Genomic DNA, 19,470 nt, shown 5'->3' on the forward strand with positions numbered 1-19,470 from the left:
TTGACACTCACTCATCAGCCTGTGGGGCTGTATAAAAGTTGGGGTTATTACAAGTCACTGTACCTTCCACTTTTAAGTTGGTGGAGTGGAACTTGGTCTCAGTGTGCTGCGGCAGACACCTCCCTCCACCTGATGGGCCTGCAACTGTCCTTTTCCTTCCAGTTTCCTGCTAGGCATGCTAAAGTATGTCTTCGTTTTAGGTCTGAAAATTTCAAAACATGTGAATATGTGAGTGTACAATTAAAAATAAAACAGTAGAAGTAAGAATGCAAAGGAAAGCCAGGGCCTGGTGTGGTGGTGCACACCTGTAATCTCAGCTGCTTAGGAGGCTGAGGCAGGAGGATTGCAAGTTTGAGGCCAGCCTGTGCAGTTTAGTGAGGCCCTAAGCAACTCAGTGAGACCCTGTCTCAAATAGTCAAAAAAAGGGGGTGGGGGGGGCTGTGGGTGTAGCTCATGGTGAAGCACCTGGCTTCACTCCTCAGTACCAAGAAGAATACCTACAAATTTCTTGGCACTGGCTTTAAAAATACAGGTTTTTTAAATCTCAGAATTTAGTAAATGTTTTGTTTCACAGTTTATTAATATGATTTGAATACTATGAATTCTGCTGACGTCATTCTATATTAGGTTCTGACATCTCCAGGATCATTCCCATGGGTGCAGTTAGGCTAGTTAGTGATATCCACCCTGACCCCGTAAGGTAGGTCTTTTCCACAAAATAAGAGTGATAGGGATATGTAAGTCAGATTGCAGAGATTCTGTGATGTAGAAATTGTGTTTTGAATATCATTTGGTTATTATAAAAAACAACATGTCTGGTCCTACGAATATGAGTATTGAAATGTATTTAGAATTTTATTTGCCAGTTGATAGATCTTTGGAGATAGGTAGTCTTGAAAGTAATATAAGGGGCTGGGGAGATAGCTCAGTCGGTAGAGTGCTTGCCTTATAAGCACAAGGCCCTGGGTTTGATCCCCAGCACCCCCCCCAAAAAAAAAGAAAAGAAAGTAATATAAAATTAAGGGACATTGCTGGGTGTGGAGGCACACACCTCTAATCCCAGCAGCTCAGGAGGCTGAGGCAGGAGGATAGATGGTTCAAAGCCAGCCTCATAAAAGCGCGGCCCCAAGCAACTCAGTGAGACCCCGTCTCTAAATAAAATACAGAAGAGGGCTGGGGATGTGGCTCAGTGATTGAGTACCCCGAGTTAATCCCCATTACCCAAAATAAAATACAGGATCTCACCCAAATTTTTTGTAACTTTCTTAAAATACCTTTGGGTTGCGAAGTTGCCTGTTTCTTTACTAAGGACACAAGCTCCATGGAGCACCTTAGGAGACCATTGCAGTTACTATTTGGCTCACTGTGTACACGGCTCAGAAACGTAGCTCAGCTATGCTCCCAGGTCCAGATGCCTTCTCTGTGGTCTCAGTGTGTACTAGGGGTCCCCATGTCACCGCACACTGCCTGGTGCTACTTGCTACTCACTGCTCACTCTGCCTTTCAGACATGAACTCCTCAACTCCACCCGGGAAGACTTACAGCTTGACAAGCCTGCGTCAGGAGGTGGGTCTCCGGTCTGGGCAACAGCGGGACACCGTGTGCGTAGCTCTCTCCTTGGGACTTCCCGTAGTGCAGTGTGGTGCCTGGGCCTCCGGTGGCTGCCATCACTGGCAGACACATTGCCAGAGTCCTCCAGAGTCATGAGCTCATTTTCTTAATGGTAACCCCTTATAAATAAGTGCAAATACCCCGTTACCGGGCAGATGGAATTGAAAGAGCCATGTATGTTCTGCTTTTGAGAGGTAGGATTTTCCTCCGTCACCGTTTTTTCGGTTGAGTAAGTCTCTGCTGGTCGGTGGGCCCGCGGAGGTCCACCTTCTGGGGAGGCGGCTGCGAGAACCTGGCGCCCAGCGCAGGCCTGCTCCGAGGGGGCACGATGTCAGTCTCTGCATTCCTGGTGCCTTTGCTCTGGAGTTGAGGGGGCAGGGAGGGCAGGCGGAGTCCCCTGCCTGGGGCTGGGGTCGTGGAAGGGCTCCCCGTCCCTGAATGCTGGTTGCTCGGTGACCTGCTTGCTGTCAGTGAGTAAACCGCATCGTCCCGCTTCCCTCGACTTGGTTTGGCTCATTCTCTCCCAAAGCATCCGGCATCTTAGGCGTGCCTTGGTCACAGGCAGGAGAAGCGAGCCCTCAGGTGGGCTTCAAGTCAGAGCCGGTGTCCTTGTTCTTACAGTGAAGGAGGAGTGGTACGCCAGGATCACCAAGCTGAGGAAGATGGTGGACCAGCTCTTCTGCAAGAAGTTCGGTGAGTCTGCGTCGCCCCGACTCACGCGCATCACACCATGTTTTGTATATTTTTTTTTGTTTTAGGAAAGTAAGATGAGTACTGTTTTTTAAATAAGGATTTTTAAAAGAATATCATTTGAGGAGGATTTTCTTAAGGCTCTAAGGGGAGGTAGTAGAGTGATCATAAGTACCTTTTCCTGACGATGTCGTTTGGCTTGTTGTGTGGAGGAACAAACCCAGGTCTCGAGCCCACAAGGCTCGCAGGAGGCGCACCCCGGCCACGAGCGACTGCTCTATCGGTGCCGATAATTTGAAGGAAGAAATTGAGACAGACGACCTTTAAATGTGAGAGGAAAGTCAGTCCAAGAACAAAGAAATGCAAATTAGTTCATCAGTGAGACACTGGTGAACCATCAGGTGCAGAATATTTAATATCGCATACAGAAGGTTCAGGGCGAACCATGTATACTGGTATTGTGTAAATTATTTGCATCTTTAGAGCTCTGTTTAGATGTGGTTTCAGAGCAGGGATTAGTAAATTCAGTTTTATGTTTTTTTGTTTTTTTGGTTTTTTTTGCAGTACTGGGGATCGAACTCAGGGCCTTGTGCTTGCAAGGCAAGCACTCTACCAGCTGAGCCGTCTCCCCAGCCCAGTTTTATGGTTTTTAATTATAATTTTTAAGCTATTCAAATGTAGAGAAAGGGCTGGGGCTGGGGCTCTGTGGTAGCGCACTGGGTTGGACCCTCAGCATCACACGTACATAAATAGATAAAGTAAAGATCTGTAAACATCCAAAAATATATGTAAAGGCTGGTTGTGGCCCGGTGGTGGAGCGCTTGCCTAGTGTATGTGAGGCCCTGGGTTTGATTCTCAGCACCACATATAAACAATAAAATAAAGGTCCATCAACATTTATAAAAAAAAGTGTGTGTGTGTATAATATATAATTTTTTTTAAAAAAGTAGAGAAAAATTGTAGAGTGACCCCCAGATTCCCATTGGCCAATACCACTGATCATTGAGAGTCTCTCACATTTCCTTCTTCTGTCTCATCCTCCTCTTCCTTCTTTGCAAGAATATCATAAAGCGATCAGCAGCATCACGTCCTTTGTCTGTTCTGCGTGAATCCTTCACAGCACGAACCTTTCCTCATGTGACTGCGGTGTCACTGTCCCATCTGACACAACCAAGAGTCACTTCAGGCATTAGAACTGCCAGTTGCAGGCCACCCCCCGCAACAGCAGGGGAAGCTCTGGGGAGGTCGCTCACTGTGACGAGCCCGGTGCCGTCCCCAGCCCGGTACCCAGTCCTGCCCCCGCCCCGGATCAAAACAGTTTCCTGGTATCGGCTCAGATGCAGCCTTTAATTGAGTTTTTTCATGTAGCTGAAAAAAAGTTTAAGTAGTTTTGTATTTGGTGCTAAACGAGGGTCGTGCTTGGACTTCTGCGGTGCCTCGATCTGAGTCGCCCTCAGTTCAGTTCAGTTTCCATCCCGTCAGTTCTTAGCAGAACATCACTCCCTTTCTTCCTTCCTCCTCTTCTTCCACCTTCCCTCTCTCACGCTTTCCACTCAGCTCCCTCTCTCTTGTCCTTACTGCTGGTCGAGGTGGGGCACACCGAATCCCAGCTGTGCTGCTGGGGAGGCTGAGAAATGATCACAGTGATGTTACGATGAGCCGGGCGTAGCCAGCGGTAGGGCACTTGCTCAGGTTACGTGAGGCCCTCGTGTCAATTCCTAGTGAGACGAATTTAAAAAGACGTGAACTTGTGGACTGTAGTGAATCGGAATTGGACGTGGACTTAGTCTCCTGCATCGCTTTGATTTCCTGCAGCTGAGGCCTTGGGGAGCACCGAAGCCAAGGCTGTCCCGTACCAAAAGTTTGAGGCGCATCCTAATGATCTCTACGTGGAAGGGCTACCAGAGAACATTCCTTTTAGAAGTCCCTCCTGGTATGGAATCCCGAGGCTGGAGAAAATCATTCAAGTCGGCAGTCGGATTAAATTTGTCATTAAAAGGTAAGATGATCATCTGCAGAAAAAGACTTTTAAAGTGTCTCCTAAGATGCATTTGATGAGGATGGGCCTTTCAATTGAACTTTCTCTCCATATTTTAAATCGGGGAATCCAATTTAGCTTCAGTATTCACCCGATGTTAGTCAAGCATCAGATGTACAGAACTGGGGCTAACTTCTGCCCTTGACTGGCGTATTCAGACATCAGAACTGCTCGGTGTTCGTGAACGACGTCAGGGGCGACGGCGATGGCAGCAGCACCTCAGGTGCATATGGAACAGAAGGGGTTTCCGACAACAGCGTCAGGAGAGGGGAGGAGTCGCTGTGCTTGCTGTCCCACGATGGGGCTGTCCTGCCTGCTAGGAGTGAAGCCTGCCTTCTAGGGCATGCTGTGGGTTTCAGACTCAGGCAGAGAAGCAGAGGGAGGCTGACAGACACAGTGGCAGTCACCGAAAGGTCCCAAACAGATTCCTCTTGCCATCGTTTGGGTCTGCATCTTTGAAAGAGTATTCTGATTTGATTCTAAGGAGAGCCAAGGGGTGGTTTGGCTTATCTTTATGCACAGGAGGGATGTGGAAAGGTAGACTCTGGCTTGCTGGTTGCTAGTTGTGTATTTGTGCATATTTATTGGGACTGAGCGTTACGAGGAAGAAAGTGTTTAAGGTGACTGAGCCAGTTGCTCCTAGCTGCTCTGTGGTGCACACCCCGGAAGGGTTAGATAGCAGGCTCGCTTGGTTTTTGGGGAAAGCAATTATTTTGCACATTTAAGCATAAAGTGACTTTGAAGACACCCGTGTAATCCCACAGGAATGTGTGAAACTTGCTATTTTCAAAGTGAACTAGTAGCCAGGCACAGTGGCGCACACCTGAATCCCATCCAGGAGGATTTTGAGTTCAAAGTCAGCCTCAGCAACTGAGCAAGGCACTAAGCAACCCAGTGAGACTTTGTCTCCAAGTAAAATACAAAAAAGAACAAAAGAACCGGGGATATGGCTTGGTGGTTAAGTACCCCTGGGTTTAATCCCCAGTACCAAAAAAATAAAAGAACTAGTCACCCAAATGGTTTTATTTCACTGCAAAGAAAGACCAAAGGGGCCACATTTTTAAATAGTTAACAATGTACAGCTGTATGAGAAAGGTATTTAGATTGTTCCTAAAAGCTCTGTCATGAATATGAATTGTACTTTGACAGACCAGAACTTCTGACTCACAGTACAGCTGAAGTCACTCAGCCCAGAACAAACACGCCAGGTAAGAGGGACGCGGATTCTCTCCCTCTCCCCTCCTTAGAGCCAGTCCCCTAGAGCCGTGGTGTCCCCCTTCTGCCTCTCTGCCAAAACCTCTTGTGGAAGCCGAGGACAGGCATCTGCAGTTGGTGGGCGGCTGGAGCTTTGCACGTAGACCTATCCGGCTGGCGGAAACACACATGCCACAGCACATCCACGCATGTGTGTTACACTGTCCCGTGGTCAGATTGGTGTGTTCAGTCTGCAGTCATTGCACTGAACACATGGTGTGCACTCTTCACGTGACAGTCTGGAGCCAGACGCTTGGAGCCTGTCTGGTCCTAGCGGGCCAACTGCGCCTGTTCCACGGGTAACTTGGTGTTGGATTGGGCACAGGCAGCATCTGTTCTGTCTGCTTGGGCCCCGTGGTTAGTGACAGGCACTCCAGGTGCAGCCCACCTCGGGTGGGTGGGACTCTCTGCTGCTTCTCTGAAGTGCGTCTGCCCTTCCTACCTGTTTGCTTGCTATTGCCGATGTCAGCAGAGGGGACCCTAGTCTGTAGATCTTTTATTGTTTGGGGGCATCAGTTGTCAAGGTCCTGTAAAAGGCTATGCCCAGTCATAGATGGAGTTCGATGTTGACAGGAAAGGAATGTTGGAAGGGAACTTAAATCTCAAGTGTGCCTTGGGTGCCCCTGAATTGGTGTAGTCATCCTTGTGAATGCCAAGGTGGCCCAGTGTGTAGGTCGGGGAAACGTTGTCCGTGTCCTCGTGGACCGCCAAGGAGGGATTTAAGAAGACCACTAGTTTTGAGCACTCATAAGAACAGGTTTTTCTTCATTTACAACGTAAATTTAAATTTTAATTCTCCCTTCCTGCAATTCTTATATTTGACAAATACAGGAAATCACTCTTTTTCTTAGTACCCAGAGTTTTTGTTTTTAAACCAAAATTGAATTAAGTGAATCAGTGGACACAAGGGTATCTCCATTCTGGTGTCTAAATCTCATCTAATTAATTAGATCTAATTTTGTTTTCCAGTCAAAGAAGATTGGAATGTTAGAATTACCAAGCTACGGAAGCAAGTAGAAGAAATTTTTAATTTGAAATTTGGTAAGTACAACACTTTGATATGTCTTAGCTTAAAGACAAACGAAGGCCACATTCTGAATGAATTACAGACGTTCAGGACCTATAGAAAGAAGGTCCCAGAAATTGGCTGTTTATTTCTCCTGCTAACTTGCTACATAAACCAAGCAAACATTATTTCTCTTGGCTTCAGTGTCTGGCATTTCAGAGTGGGAGAGGAAGGGAGGAGTGGGTAAGCTCAGACCCACCGTCTCTACTTCTAATCTGGCTAACACCAGTGTGGCACATAGGTCTCATCGTTTGTTTCAACTTAGATTGGTTGACAGCGGTTTCCTGGCGCGCTGTCTTGAGAAGGATTCTGAGGAGGCTCAGCAAGAAAGGTGTTCAGTTGATTGGGTCTGTCTGTCATGGAGAAGGAAGTAAGGAGTGGGGAGCGCTAGTGTCCCGGGCGTGCCTGTCCATCACTCAGCACCTGTGCTGGCATCTGTGTCCCTGAGGAGGAGCTTGCATGCTCTGCCTCTGGCCACTCAGCCATGAGTGCTGCTGAGGTGCGGCCTGGGCAGCTCCCATCCTTGTGTGGCAGCTTGCGCCTGGAGGACAGTCCCAAGGCGGGAGGTGCCACTATTGCCCGAGCACAGACGTCATTCTGACCGATGCGTAACTGGCCTTTTCATTTAGAGTGTTGAAGTGTTCCTCTTCAAGGTACCTAATGTTTAGGCCTTTTCTTCAGATTTTCACAGCGTGCTAAGCACATCATCTCAATCCTAAGTGGATGCGGGTAGATTGTAGGTCACTTGCACGTGACATATGTAAGAATACAGACGTAAACTTAAAAACGCGAGGTTTTTATCTGCCACACATCACGTTCTCCTGCTCTTCTCAGCTCAAGCTCTTGGACTCACTGAGGCAGTGAAAGTACCATACCCTGTGTTCGAATCAAACCCGGAGTTCCTGTATGTGGAAGGTTTGCCAGAAGGAATTCCCTTCCGGAGCCCCACCTGGTTTGGAATTCCACGACTTGAAAGGATTGTCCGTGGGAGCAATAAAATTAAGTTTGTTGTTAAAAAGTAAGTTGTTTGCCACCTTGGTTGTCTCTGGAGTTAGTAAAGTTCTGTTTCTACTCAACTTTGTTTTCTGGAATGACAGGGGTGACGTGGACGATGTCCTGGCTAGGAAAGCCTGGCTCTGGGCTGCAGTCCTGGCCTGGTGCAATTGCTCCGCAAAGCCTGTCCTCTCTCTGGCTCTCCTTCCTCAGCACAGGCAGAGCAGTAATGACTGCCTGCCACTTTGTATTCCCAGGCCCTTGAGTGCACTTTAAAATGCGGATTTTTGGATTTTGTAGCCCCGGGGATTGAACCCAGGGCCTCAGTACACGCTGGCACTCTACTTCTGAGCAGTGTGCTCAGCCCTTAAATGCTGGTCCATTGTGGTGTTTATTTATTTAAATAAATGGGTTGAACCCAGCGCCTTGAGCACAGTAGGCAAGTGCTCTACCACTGAGCTACACCCTCAGTTCTTTTAATTTGCTTTTGAGACAGGATCTCACCAAGTTGATGAGACTGGCTTCCAGTTAGCAATCCTCCTGCCTCAGGCTCCCACGTTGCTGGGGAGTTATAGGTGTGCCCCACCGTGCCTGGAGTGGACGCCAGTTTTTATGCTGTTGTTTTTCATATGCTGTGTCTTATGAATAGCTGAGTAGCATGGACTGAGTTTCTTCTTTCCGTTCTTGAAGAGTTTCAGCGGATGAAGAAACTAAACTATTTTAAGCTTTCTTTTTCGAAAGCACTGGCCATGGTTCTTCATACTGCCCGGACCACTGTCGTCCTCTCTGTGGTAACACTGTGGCTTTTCTTTCTAGACCTGAACTAGTCGTTTCCTACTTGCCTCCTGGGATGGCCAGTAAAATAAACACTAAAGGTAAGAGGGGCGTGTGCCCTTCCAACCCTCGGGCTCTGGCCCTGCATCGGGTCTCAGGTGGTGCTTAGTCCCGGACCATCATCTTGGGGGCTTTTTGTTTATTTGTTGTTTAAGGTATTTTATTTAACGGGCAGAGGGTCTTTCTCTCTCCCTTTTTTCGTAACATTTCATTGAGAACGTGTTTGCGATCCTCCCTCACTCCGCCTTTATCGCTTTGATGCTGTTATAAACCATCCCCTTCTGTAATCTTTTTTTTTTTGGAATAGTTTTTATTTTTTTGACCTTTTTTTTATTGTAAACAAATGGGATACATGTTGTTTCTGTTTGTACATGGAGTCAAGGCGTACCATTTGTGTAATCATACATTTACATAGGGTAATGTTTGATTCATTCTGTTGTTTTTTTTCCTTCCCCCCACCCCTCCCACCCCTCTTTTCCCTCTGTACGTGTAATCTTTTTAAAACAATATGCAAAAGTAATCATGTGGTGTTCACAGCGTTGCAGTCCCCCAAAAGACCACGAAGCCCCGGGAGTAACTCAAAGGTGCCTGAGATCGAGGTCACCGTGGAAGGTAAGGCCTTTCCTTGGCATGCTGTCGATTCTTCAGTTAATAGTTACGAGTCCTAGTACTCGGGGTAGTTTTATACAAGTGGATTTTTATAGAGCTGGTTTTATGTGTTGGTAGCTGCCTTTGATAAAGGTCAATTTCTGAATGCTTCTAATTAAATAAAAAATGCAGAAAGTAGCATGTGGAGTTTCTTTCCTCATCTTTTTTCTTTTTCTTTCCCCAGGGAAATTTAGGGATGGTTTGAATAGTAGTGCTTTGGATTAAAGTAGTTCCTAATATATCTTCAAATTTACTTTCTTCTCTCTGCTCCCACTGGGTTTCCAGGATACTCTCTTTTTTTAGTCTGTTTTTAGTAGTTATATATGATGGTAGAATGCACTTCTATACATCATATATAATAGAGTATACTTTCTCATTCTTCTGGTTATACATCGTGTAGAATCCCACCCGTCTCATAGTTATGTATGTACACAGGGTGATAATGTCTGATTCGCTCTACTGTCCTTCCTGTCCCCTCCCCCCCTCAGTCCCCTCTACCTAAAGTAACACTATTCTTCTGTAGCCCACCCCCACCATTGTGAATTAACATCGGAGAAAACATTTGGCTTTTGGGTTTTGGGGATTGACTTATTTCGCTTAGCATGATATTCTTCGGCTTCATCCTTACCATCATTTCATTCTTCTTTAAGGTTGAGTAATATTCTATCGTATTCGATGGTCGTGAACTGAGGAGCGGATAGCTGGTTACGTTCCAAGTCTTCTCATAAATCTGCATACCGCTTTCCATGATGGCTGCACCAATTTGCATTTCCACCAACAATGTACGAGTGTACATTTTCCCTCACATCCTCACCAACATTTGTTGTTGCTTGTATGCTTGATAATTGTATTCTGATTGGAGTGAGATAAATCTTTGAGTATTTTGATTTGCATTTCTCTAATTGTTGAACATTTTTTCATATATTCGTTGATCGATTGTATATCTTCTATGAAGCGTCTGTTAAGTTCCTTAGCCCATTTATTGATTGGGTTATTTGTTTGTTGGTGTTAAGTTTTTTGAGTTCTTTATATATCCTGGAGATTAGTACTGTATCTGAAGTACATGTGGGATAGATCTTCTCCCACTCTGCAGGCTCTCTCTTCGTGTTATTGTTTTCTTTGCTGAGAAGAAGCTTTTTAGTTTGAATCCATCCCATTTATTGATTCTTGACTTTACTTCTTGCGTTTTGAGAGTCTTGTTAAGAAAGTCAGATCCTAAGCCAATATGGTGAAGATTTGGGGCTACTTTTTCTTCTATTAGGTGCGGGGTCTCTGTTCTAGTGCCCAAGTCCTTGGTTCACTTTGAGTTGAGTTTCATGCAGGGTGAGAGGTAGGGGTTTAATTTCATTTTGTTACCTGTGGATTTCCAGTTTTCCCAGCACCATTTATTGAAGAGGCTGTCTTTTCTCCAGTGAGTGTTTTGTCTAGTATGAAATCACCGTATTTATGTGGGTTTGTCTCTGGGTCCTTTTTCATATGATTAGTCTATGTGTCTGTTTTGGTGCCCATATCATGCCGTTTTTGTTACTCTGCCTCTGTGGTATAGTTTAAGGTCTGGTATTGTGATAACCTCCTCCTCTCTTCTAAGGATTGCCTTGGCTCTTCTGGGTTTTTTATTTTTCCAAATGAATTTCATGATTGCTTTTCTAGTTCTATGAAGAGTGTCACTGAGATTTTAATAGGCATTGCATCAAGGTTGTATAGTGCTTTTGGTAGTGTGGCCATTTTGACAGTAGTAATTCTGCCTGTCCAGACATGTGGGAGGTCTTTCCATCTTCTAAGGTCTTCAGTTTTTTTCTTTAGTGTTCTGTAGTTCTCACTTTAGAGGCCTTTTACTTCTTTTTAGATCGATTCTCCAGTATTTTATTTTTGAGGCTATTATGTGAATGGGGTAGTTCTCCTGACTTCTCTCAGTAGGTTGATCACTGACATATGGGACTCTTGTCTTTTCATTTCCACAGTATTAAAATATGTGACACAGTACCGTAGGTGTTCCTCAGCCCCGCTGCAGTTTCCTGCGCCTCTGAAGGAAGTGACCGCGTTGGGATGCTTCTCTTTATCCTGGGTTTCCAGCTTTTGGGTTTTTGGTACTGGGGATTGACCCCCGGGTCACTTAACTACTGAGCCTCATCCCTAGCCCTTTATAATATTTTATTTAGAGACAGTCTCACTGAGTTGTTTAGGGCCTGGCTAAGTTGCTGAGGCTGGCTTTGAACTCGCGATCCTCCTGCCTCAGCCTCCTTAAGCCGCTGAGATTACAGGTGTGCGCCACCACGCCAAGCCCGAGTTTCCCGTGTCTCATTAGCAAAGCGCTGCTGTCGAGGGCAGCGCTGATCCCTGTGTCGGTGTCGGGCACGCTCAGAACCACAAAGCGCATCAGGCACCCTGCATGATTAGTTAATGTTCACTGTTACCAGATTAAAAATGCCTCTTCACAAATGCTAAGAATCACAAATAGATTCCAGTCCACTTTATCCCTCCGGAGCCATCTAGGAAGATCCCTCTTGCACACAGACTTCTCTTCCTGCAGGAGTGCCCGACTGACGGAGGTGCACCTGTGGTGTTGCTTTGACGAGTGGCAACGTGCGCCACCAGACAGACCTGGGCCTGGTCACAGCGGCTTGAGCTCTGTGAGCCATGGCTGTGCCTTGGGGGCAGGAGGTACTGTCACTGGGCAGGGCACATGGTGGCCCTCCCTGGAGGGAAGTGCCAACTGTTGGTCCACATCTGCAGAGGACCGTGCCCTTAGCCGTCGGCCAGTGGGACCCCGAAGGCCACGGATCCACGTCATGTCTAGGCGATGTGCTGGTGACGAAGGCCACTGAAGGAGCAGTGGCCCCAATGTCACTAGGATGCCGAGATTAGTGGGCACAGTGGGGAAAGAGAACAAGTGGAGGAGGGCCTGTGAGTGTGGGGGCACGGCTGCGCCTGGCGTTGAGGGACACGTCGGACGAGGCGATGTGTGCCCCGGAGCCGCAGGCGCGGGCTCTGAAGAGCCATGTGTTCTCAGGAGAGGAGGGTGGAGGCCACGAGCCCCAGGGGAGTTGCAGAGTCTGGTTTTGAAACCCTGCGGACACTGAGCAAGGCTCTGGAGGAGGAGGACGGCTGCCCTCTAGGGCTCTCCAGCTCACAGCCTGGGGCTGCGGCCCTGCGTCCAGTGTGATGGCGCTGTTGTGTGTGTCAGGGAAGAGGTGAAACAGCCTGCTGACTGCCCAGTCTGCGGGCACTGCCAGCTGGGTGCAAGAGCAGCGTACTGCTCAAAGGCAGATCCGTGCATGGTGGTGACGGGCTTCTGGATGTCGCTTTGTTTGTGGCTTTTTGACTGTTGTTTGTTGATCCTGTTGAAACAAAGGGCACTTGGTGTGAACTCTGGGCCAGCGAGATAGGGAAGGAAACCCAGAGCTTGCACGTTGAGCCCGGGTCCTGACTGTGCCAGTCGGGCGCCCGGGTGGTCGGGTTTGTGTCCTCTGCGATCAGCATTGGCTTCCCCAGTCGGACCCTGCTTGCTCTCCTCACCCTAGGCTTTTCTGAAGCAGGCTTGCCTGACGTTGGTTCAGCAGCGGAAGATGATAAGATGTCCTCTCTGGGATTTGCTTGGCCTTTCCCCGCTGTGTGCAGGACCTCTGTGGGAGGCAGAGAGGCAGAATCGACCCTGCCCATGCCCTCCGTCAGAACACCCAGGAAGCCTCTCCAGAAGCTCTGGTGGGCGTGCGCGCAGTGCCAGTGCTGGCACCCGGACTGCTGCAGCTCTGAGCTCCTGCTGTGTTCAGAGACTAGGTCTTGCTCTGTTGCCCAGGCTGGCTTTGAGTTTGTGGTCCTCCCGCTTCAGCTACTCTGCAGCACCACAGTGTGACCGTGGCTTTGTGCAGTCCGGGCGCAGCCCTGCCTCTGAGCACCTCCTGGCCCGGTGGGGTAACTCCGATGGAAGGAATCTACGGTTTAGCTCAAGACCAACTTTAAAGACGAGAAACAAGAAGTGTACACAATTCCCAATCAAAGGATCACTGTTGAAGAGCAGAAGGCACTGGTGACCCCCATGTGCTCTTACACGTTGTTTACGAGTGTCACATGACCACGAAGTACGCCACAAAGATACACAAATACTATGTTGCAGAAAAAAAAGACAAAGAAGTCCCATAAAATAAGAAATTGATGGCTGGGGTTGTGGCTCTGTAGAGCGCTCACCTCGCACTTGAGGCACTGGGTTCACATAAAAAATAAATTAATAAAAATAAAGTTATTGCATCCATCTCTAACTACAAATTTTTTTTTAAAAAGAAATGGAGGTAGGCCAGGGTGGAGTCCACGCCCAGCCCAGCCTGTGGCGGTGAGCAGAGGGCCCCTCGCCTTCCACACCTCCGTGTCTCCCCATGTCTGGAAGAGCCAGTGTCGGAGCTGTTGCTGTTGACCTTGGGCAGGAGGGGAGCATGTGCCTTGCGGATCCTTCAAGTGTAAAGGAAACATTAGGAAACTGATCACCAACTGCCAGTGGAGCACCAGCTGCCTGCTGTTGCCTGGAAGTTCTCTGTTACAGTACCTGCAGGTTTGATTACACGTGGCTGCCGCCATTTTGAGATAACAACCAGGCCCTGTAGGACCCCTGGCCGGACTGACTGAGCCCCGTCTCTAGCATCCCTCAGCCCAACCATCACTCCCTGCCTGTGGGGCCCTCACATCAACTGACTGCTCCTTGCTGCCAGGACCCCCAGACCAACTGACTGTGCCCTATCACCGGGACCCCAGACGGACTGATTGCACCCGGCCTCCAGGATCCCGCAACCACACGAAACACACCCGACCTCCAGGACTCTTGCCTGACCAACCGCATCCCACCTACAGGACCTGCAGCTGACCACATCCACCCCCCCTGAGCTGCAGCTCCCCATTTGCCAACACATTTCGAAGTCAGAGCGGCCGTCTTGGATACTCCTGGAAGCCGTAGCTCCCATCTTTAGGTGGAGCAAATCCCATCCTAAGACGCCTGCTGGAGGCTTGAAACTCATTGTCAGGTACCTCTCATGCATCAGGTCACTGAAGACTGGGAGGTTTCATTACTAGATGACTGTAGATTTTCTTTTTTCTCCTTATTGAAAACATTTAAGTTTTTATTTCTGTACTTTTCTTGCTCTCTTTTCCTTTTGCTTACCTGTTTCCTCAGAGTCTCTTTCTCCCTTTTTTGCATGCTAACATCCAATTTCTTTTGATTACACTCTCACCCTTTCCATTATCTAGAACTTCTGTATATTCTTTTCTTATCCCATTAACAGCCACATTCTACATCCCTCTGCATCCTCTTTGTCCTCCATTAGAAACTCCAGACCTTATTGCAAATCTGTTTGTTTCACCGAAGATAGTATTTAAACTCATTCTGTTTATTATGACAATTTTGTTATTGTCCTCATAGGGACTATTTGGTCTAGGATTGCATAGTGTCTGAATTGGGCTGAATTGTCTGAATATTGATCTCCCCTTAAAGAAAGGGTTTTGGAAACCTATAGGGCCACTATAAGCCTATGGGGGGAAATCTGCAATACCTCAGATCTGCAGCGCTAGAGGGGAAGATACATGAACAACATGAAAAAACAAGGGAAGAAAATGATCCAAACAAATCTAGATTCTATAGTAATAGAATCCAAGGACAGTATGTTAGAAGAAATGTCAGAAAAGGACTTCAGATTATTCATGATTAAGATGATTCGCAAAGCAAAGGATGAGGTAAGAGAGTAAATGCAGGCAATGAATGATAATACCAATAAGCTGAAAGAGCACCTGCAGGAAGCAAAAGATCATTTCAAAAAAGAGATAGAGATTCTCAAAAAACAAACAAACAAAAAAAAAAAAACGGAAATCCTTGAAATGAAGGAGACAATAAACCAAATAAAAAACGCAATGGAAAGCATCACCAGAAGACTAGACCACTTGGAAGACAGAACCTCAGACAATGAAGACAAAATATTTAATCTTGAAAATAAAGTCACCCAAACAGAGAAGATGGTAAGAAATCATGAACAGACTCTCCAAGAACTATGGGACATCATGAAAAGACCAAATTTAAGAATTATTGGGATTGAGGAAGGCACAGAGATACAAACCAAAGGAATGAACAACCTATTCAATGAAATAATATCAGAAAATTTCCCAAGCCTGAAGAATGAAATGGAAAATCAAATACAAGAGGCTTACAGAACACCAAATGCACAGAATCACAACAGATCCACACCAAGGCACATTATAATGAAAATGCCTAACATTCGAATATAAAGATAGGATTTTGAAGGCCGCAAGGGAAAAGCATCAGATTACATATGGGGGAGACTAATACGGATAGCAGCCAACTTATCAGCCCAGACTCTAAAAGTTAGAAAGGCCTGGAACAACATATTTCAAGCTCTGAAAGAACATGGTTGCCAACCAAGAATCCTATGCCCAGCAAAACTAACCTTCAGATTTGAAGATGAATTAAAATCCTTCCATGATAAACAAAAGTTTAAAAGAATTTACAAATAGAAAGCCTGCACTACAGAATGTTCTCAACAAAATATTCCATGAGGAGGAAATGAAAAACAACAATGGAGGTCAGCAAAGGGAGGAATTACCTTAGAGAAAAACCAGTCAAAGGAGAAACCAAGCCAACTTAAAAACCAAAAATAAGCCAAATGACTTGGAATACAAATCATATCTCAATAATAACCCTGAACGTTAATGGCCTAAACTCCTCAATCAAAAGACACAGGCTGGCAGAATGGATTTAAAAAAAAGACCCAACAATATGCTACCTGCAAGAGACTCATCTCATAGAAAAAGACATCCACAGACTAAAGGTGAAAGGATGGGAAAAAACCTACCACGCACATGGACTCAGTAAAAGAGCAGGGGTTTCCATCCTTATATCAGATAAAGTGGACTTAAAGCCAAAGTTAGTCAGAAGGGATAAAGAAGGACATTTCATACTGCTTAAGGGAACCATAAAGCAGGAAGACATAACTATAGTAAATATTTATGCCCCAAACAATGGTGCATCCCTGTACATCAAACAAATCCTTCTCAATTTCAGAAATCACATAGACCACAGCACAATAATTCTGGGTGACTTTAACGCACCACTGTCACTACTAGATAGATCTTCCAAACAAAATCCAACCAAAGAAACGATAGAACTCAATAACACAATCCATAACCTAGACTTAATAGACATATATAAAATATTCCATCCATCAATGAGCGGATACACTTTCTTCTCAGTAGCACATGGAACCTTCTCGAAAATAGACCATATGTTATGCCACAAAGCAGCCCTTAGGAAATGCAAAAAAAATAGAGTTACTGCCTTGTGTTCTATCAGATCATAATGGACTGAGAATAGAAATCAATGACAAAATAAAAAACAAATTACTCCAATACCTGGAGACTAAATAATATGCTATTGATTGAAACATGGATAACAAAAAACATCAGGGAGGAGATAAAAAATTCTTAGAGGTCAATGAGAACGACAATACAACATATCAAAATCTCTGGGGCACTATGAAAGCAGTACTAAGAGGAAAATTCGTTCCTTGGAGGGCATTCCAGAAAAGAATGAAAAGTCAACAACTAAATGACCTAACATTACAGCTCAAAGCCCTAGAAAAAGAAGAACAGAATAACAGCAAAAGTAGTAGAAGACAGGAAATAATTAAAATCAGAGCTGAAATCAATGAAATTGAAACAAAAGAAACTATTCAAAAGATTGACATAACAAAAAGTTGGTTCTTTGAGAAAGTAAACAAAATAGACAAACCCTTAACCACACTAACAAAGAGAAGGAGAGAGAAGACTCAAATTACTAAAATTCGTGATGAAAAAGGAAATATCACGACAGACGCCACTGAGATACAGAACATAATGAGAAGCTACTTAGAAAATCTGTATTCCAACAAAATAGAAGCTAACAAAGACACTGACAAATTTCTAGAGACATATGCTCCTCCCAAACTGAACCAGGAGGACATACACGATTTAAACAGATCAGTATCAAGCAATGAAATAGAAGAAGCCATTAAAAACCTACCATCCAAGAAAAGCCCAGGACCAGATGGATTCTCAGCCAAGTTCTACAAGACCTTCAAAGAAGAACTCATTCCAGTACTTCTCAAAGTATTCCAGGAAATAGAAAAGGAGGGTACCCTACCGAACTCATTCTATGAAGCTAATATCACCCTCATACCCAAACCAGGAAAAGACACATCAAGGATAGAAAATTTTAGACCAATATCCTTGATGAATATAGATGCAAAGATCCTTAACAAAATATTGGCAAACCGTATCCAAAAACATATTAAGAAAATTGTGCACCACGATCAAGTGGGGTTCATCCCTGGAATGCAAGGATGGCTTAACATCCATTCATAAATCAATAAATGTAATCTATCATGTCAATAGACTTAAGGATAAGAATCATATGGTTATTTCAGTTGACGCAAAAAAAGCGTTTGACAAAATACAACACCTCTTCATGCTCAAAACACTAGAAAAAATAGGGATAGTAGGAACATACCTGAACATTGTAAAGGCTATTTATGCTAAGCCCATGGCCAACATCATTCTTAATGGAGAAAAACTGAAACCATTCCCTTTAAAAACAGGAACAAGACAGGGATGTCCTCTTTCACCACTTCTTTTCAACATTGTCCTCGAAACTCTAGCCAGAGCAATTAGGCAGACCAAAGAAATTAAAGGGATACAAATAGGAAAAGAGGAACTTAAACTGTCACTATTTGCTGATGATATGATTCTATATTTAGAGGATTCAAAAACCTCCTCCAGAAAACTTCTAGACCTCATCAATGAATTCAGCAAAATAGCAGGCTATAAAATCAACACGCATAAGTTTACAGCATTTTTATATGCAAGCGACGAAACATCTGAAAGGGAAATGAGGAAAACAACTCCATTTGCAATAGCCTCAAAAAAAATAAAATACTTGGGAATCCATCTAACCAAAGAGGTAAAAGATCTCTACAATGAAAACTACAAAACATTGAAGAAAGGAATTGAGGAAGACCTTAGAAGATATAAAGATCTCCCATGTTCTTGGATAGGCAGAATTAATATTGTCAAAATGGCCATGCTACCAAAAGTGCTATACAGATTCAATGCAATTCCAATTAAAATCCCAATGACGTACCTTACAGAAACAGAGCAAGCAATCATGAAATTCATCTGGAAGAATAAGAAACCCAGAATAGCTAAAGCAATCCTTAGCAGGAAGAATGAAACGGGGTATCGCAATACCAGAACTTCAACTATACTACAAAGCAATAGTAACCAAAACAGCATGGTATTGGTACCAAAATAGACAGGTAGATCAATGGTACAGAATAGAGGACACAGACACTAACCCAAATAAATACAATTTTCTCATACTAGACAAAGGTGCCAAAAATATGCAATGAAGAAAAGATAGCCTCTTCAACAAATGGTGCTTGGAAAACTGGAAATCCATATGCAACAGAATGAAACTAAACCCCGATCTCTCACCCTGCACAAAACTCAACTCACAATGGATCGAGGACCTTGTAATCAGACCAGAGACCCTGCATCTTATAGAAGAAAAAGTAGGTCCAAATCTTCAGCATGTTGGCTTAGGATCAGACGTCCTTAACAGGACTCCCATAGCACAAGAAATAAAAGCAAGAATCAATAACTGGGATAGAATCAAACTAAATAGCTTTCTCTCAGCAAAGGAAACTATCAGCAATGCGAAGAGAGAGCCTACAGAGTGGGAGAAAAATCTTTGCCAATCATACTTCAGATAGAGCATTAATCTCCAGAATCTATAAAGAACTCAAAAAACTCTACACCAAGAATACAAATAACCCAATCAACAAATGGGCTAAGGATATGAACAGACACTTCACAGAAGAAGATCTGCAAGCAATCAACAAACACATGAAAAAATGTTCACCGTCTTTAGTAATAAGAGAAATGCAAATCAAAACTACACTAAGGTTCCATCTCACTCCAATTAGAATGGCGATTATCAGGAATACAAGCAACAACAGGTGTTGGCGAGGATGTGGGGAAAAAGGTACACTCATACATTGCTGGTGGGACTGCAAATTAGTACAGCCACTCTGGAAAGCAGTGTGGAGATTCCTCAGAAAACTTGGAATGGACCCACCATTTGACCCAGCTATCCCACTCCTCGGCCTATACCCAAAGGACTTAAAATCAGCGTACTACAGAGATACAGCCACATCAATGTTCATAGCTGCTCAATTCACAATAGCCAGACTGTGGAACCAACCTAGATGTCCTTCAATTGATGAATGGATAAAGAAACTGTGGTATATAT

General features: G+C 44.9%; 1 protein-coding gene across 12 annotated transcripts in view; it reads left to right on the forward strand.

Moving 5' to 3' along the window:
• GTF2I (general transcription factor IIi) overlaps nt 1-19,470 on the forward strand; it is a 94,935-nt gene that overhangs the window by 63,243 nt on the left and 12,222 nt on the right. For all 12 annotated transcript variants that reach the window (XM_079120715.1, XM_079120717.1, XM_079120724.1 and 9 more), the window contains 8 exons: nt 1,508-1,566; nt 2,233-2,304; nt 4,117-4,300; nt 5,489-5,547; nt 6,563-6,634; nt 7,494-7,677; nt 8,469-8,527; nt 9,024-9,098. In XM_079120715.1, coding sequence (XP_078976841.1) covers nt 1,508-1,566; nt 2,233-2,304; nt 4,117-4,300; nt 5,489-5,547; nt 6,563-6,634; nt 7,494-7,677; nt 8,469-8,527; nt 9,024-9,098 — 764 coding nt within the window. The remainder of the gene's footprint in view (nt 1-1,507; nt 1,567-2,232; nt 2,305-4,116; nt 4,301-5,488; nt 5,548-6,562; nt 6,635-7,493; nt 7,678-8,468; nt 8,528-9,023; nt 9,099-19,470) is intronic.

This window comes from Sciurus vulgaris (genome assembly GCF_902686455.1).
Source record: "Sciurus vulgaris genome assembly, chromosome: 18".
Taxonomy (NCBI): Eukaryota; Metazoa; Chordata; class Mammalia; order Rodentia; family Sciuridae; genus Sciurus; species Sciurus vulgaris.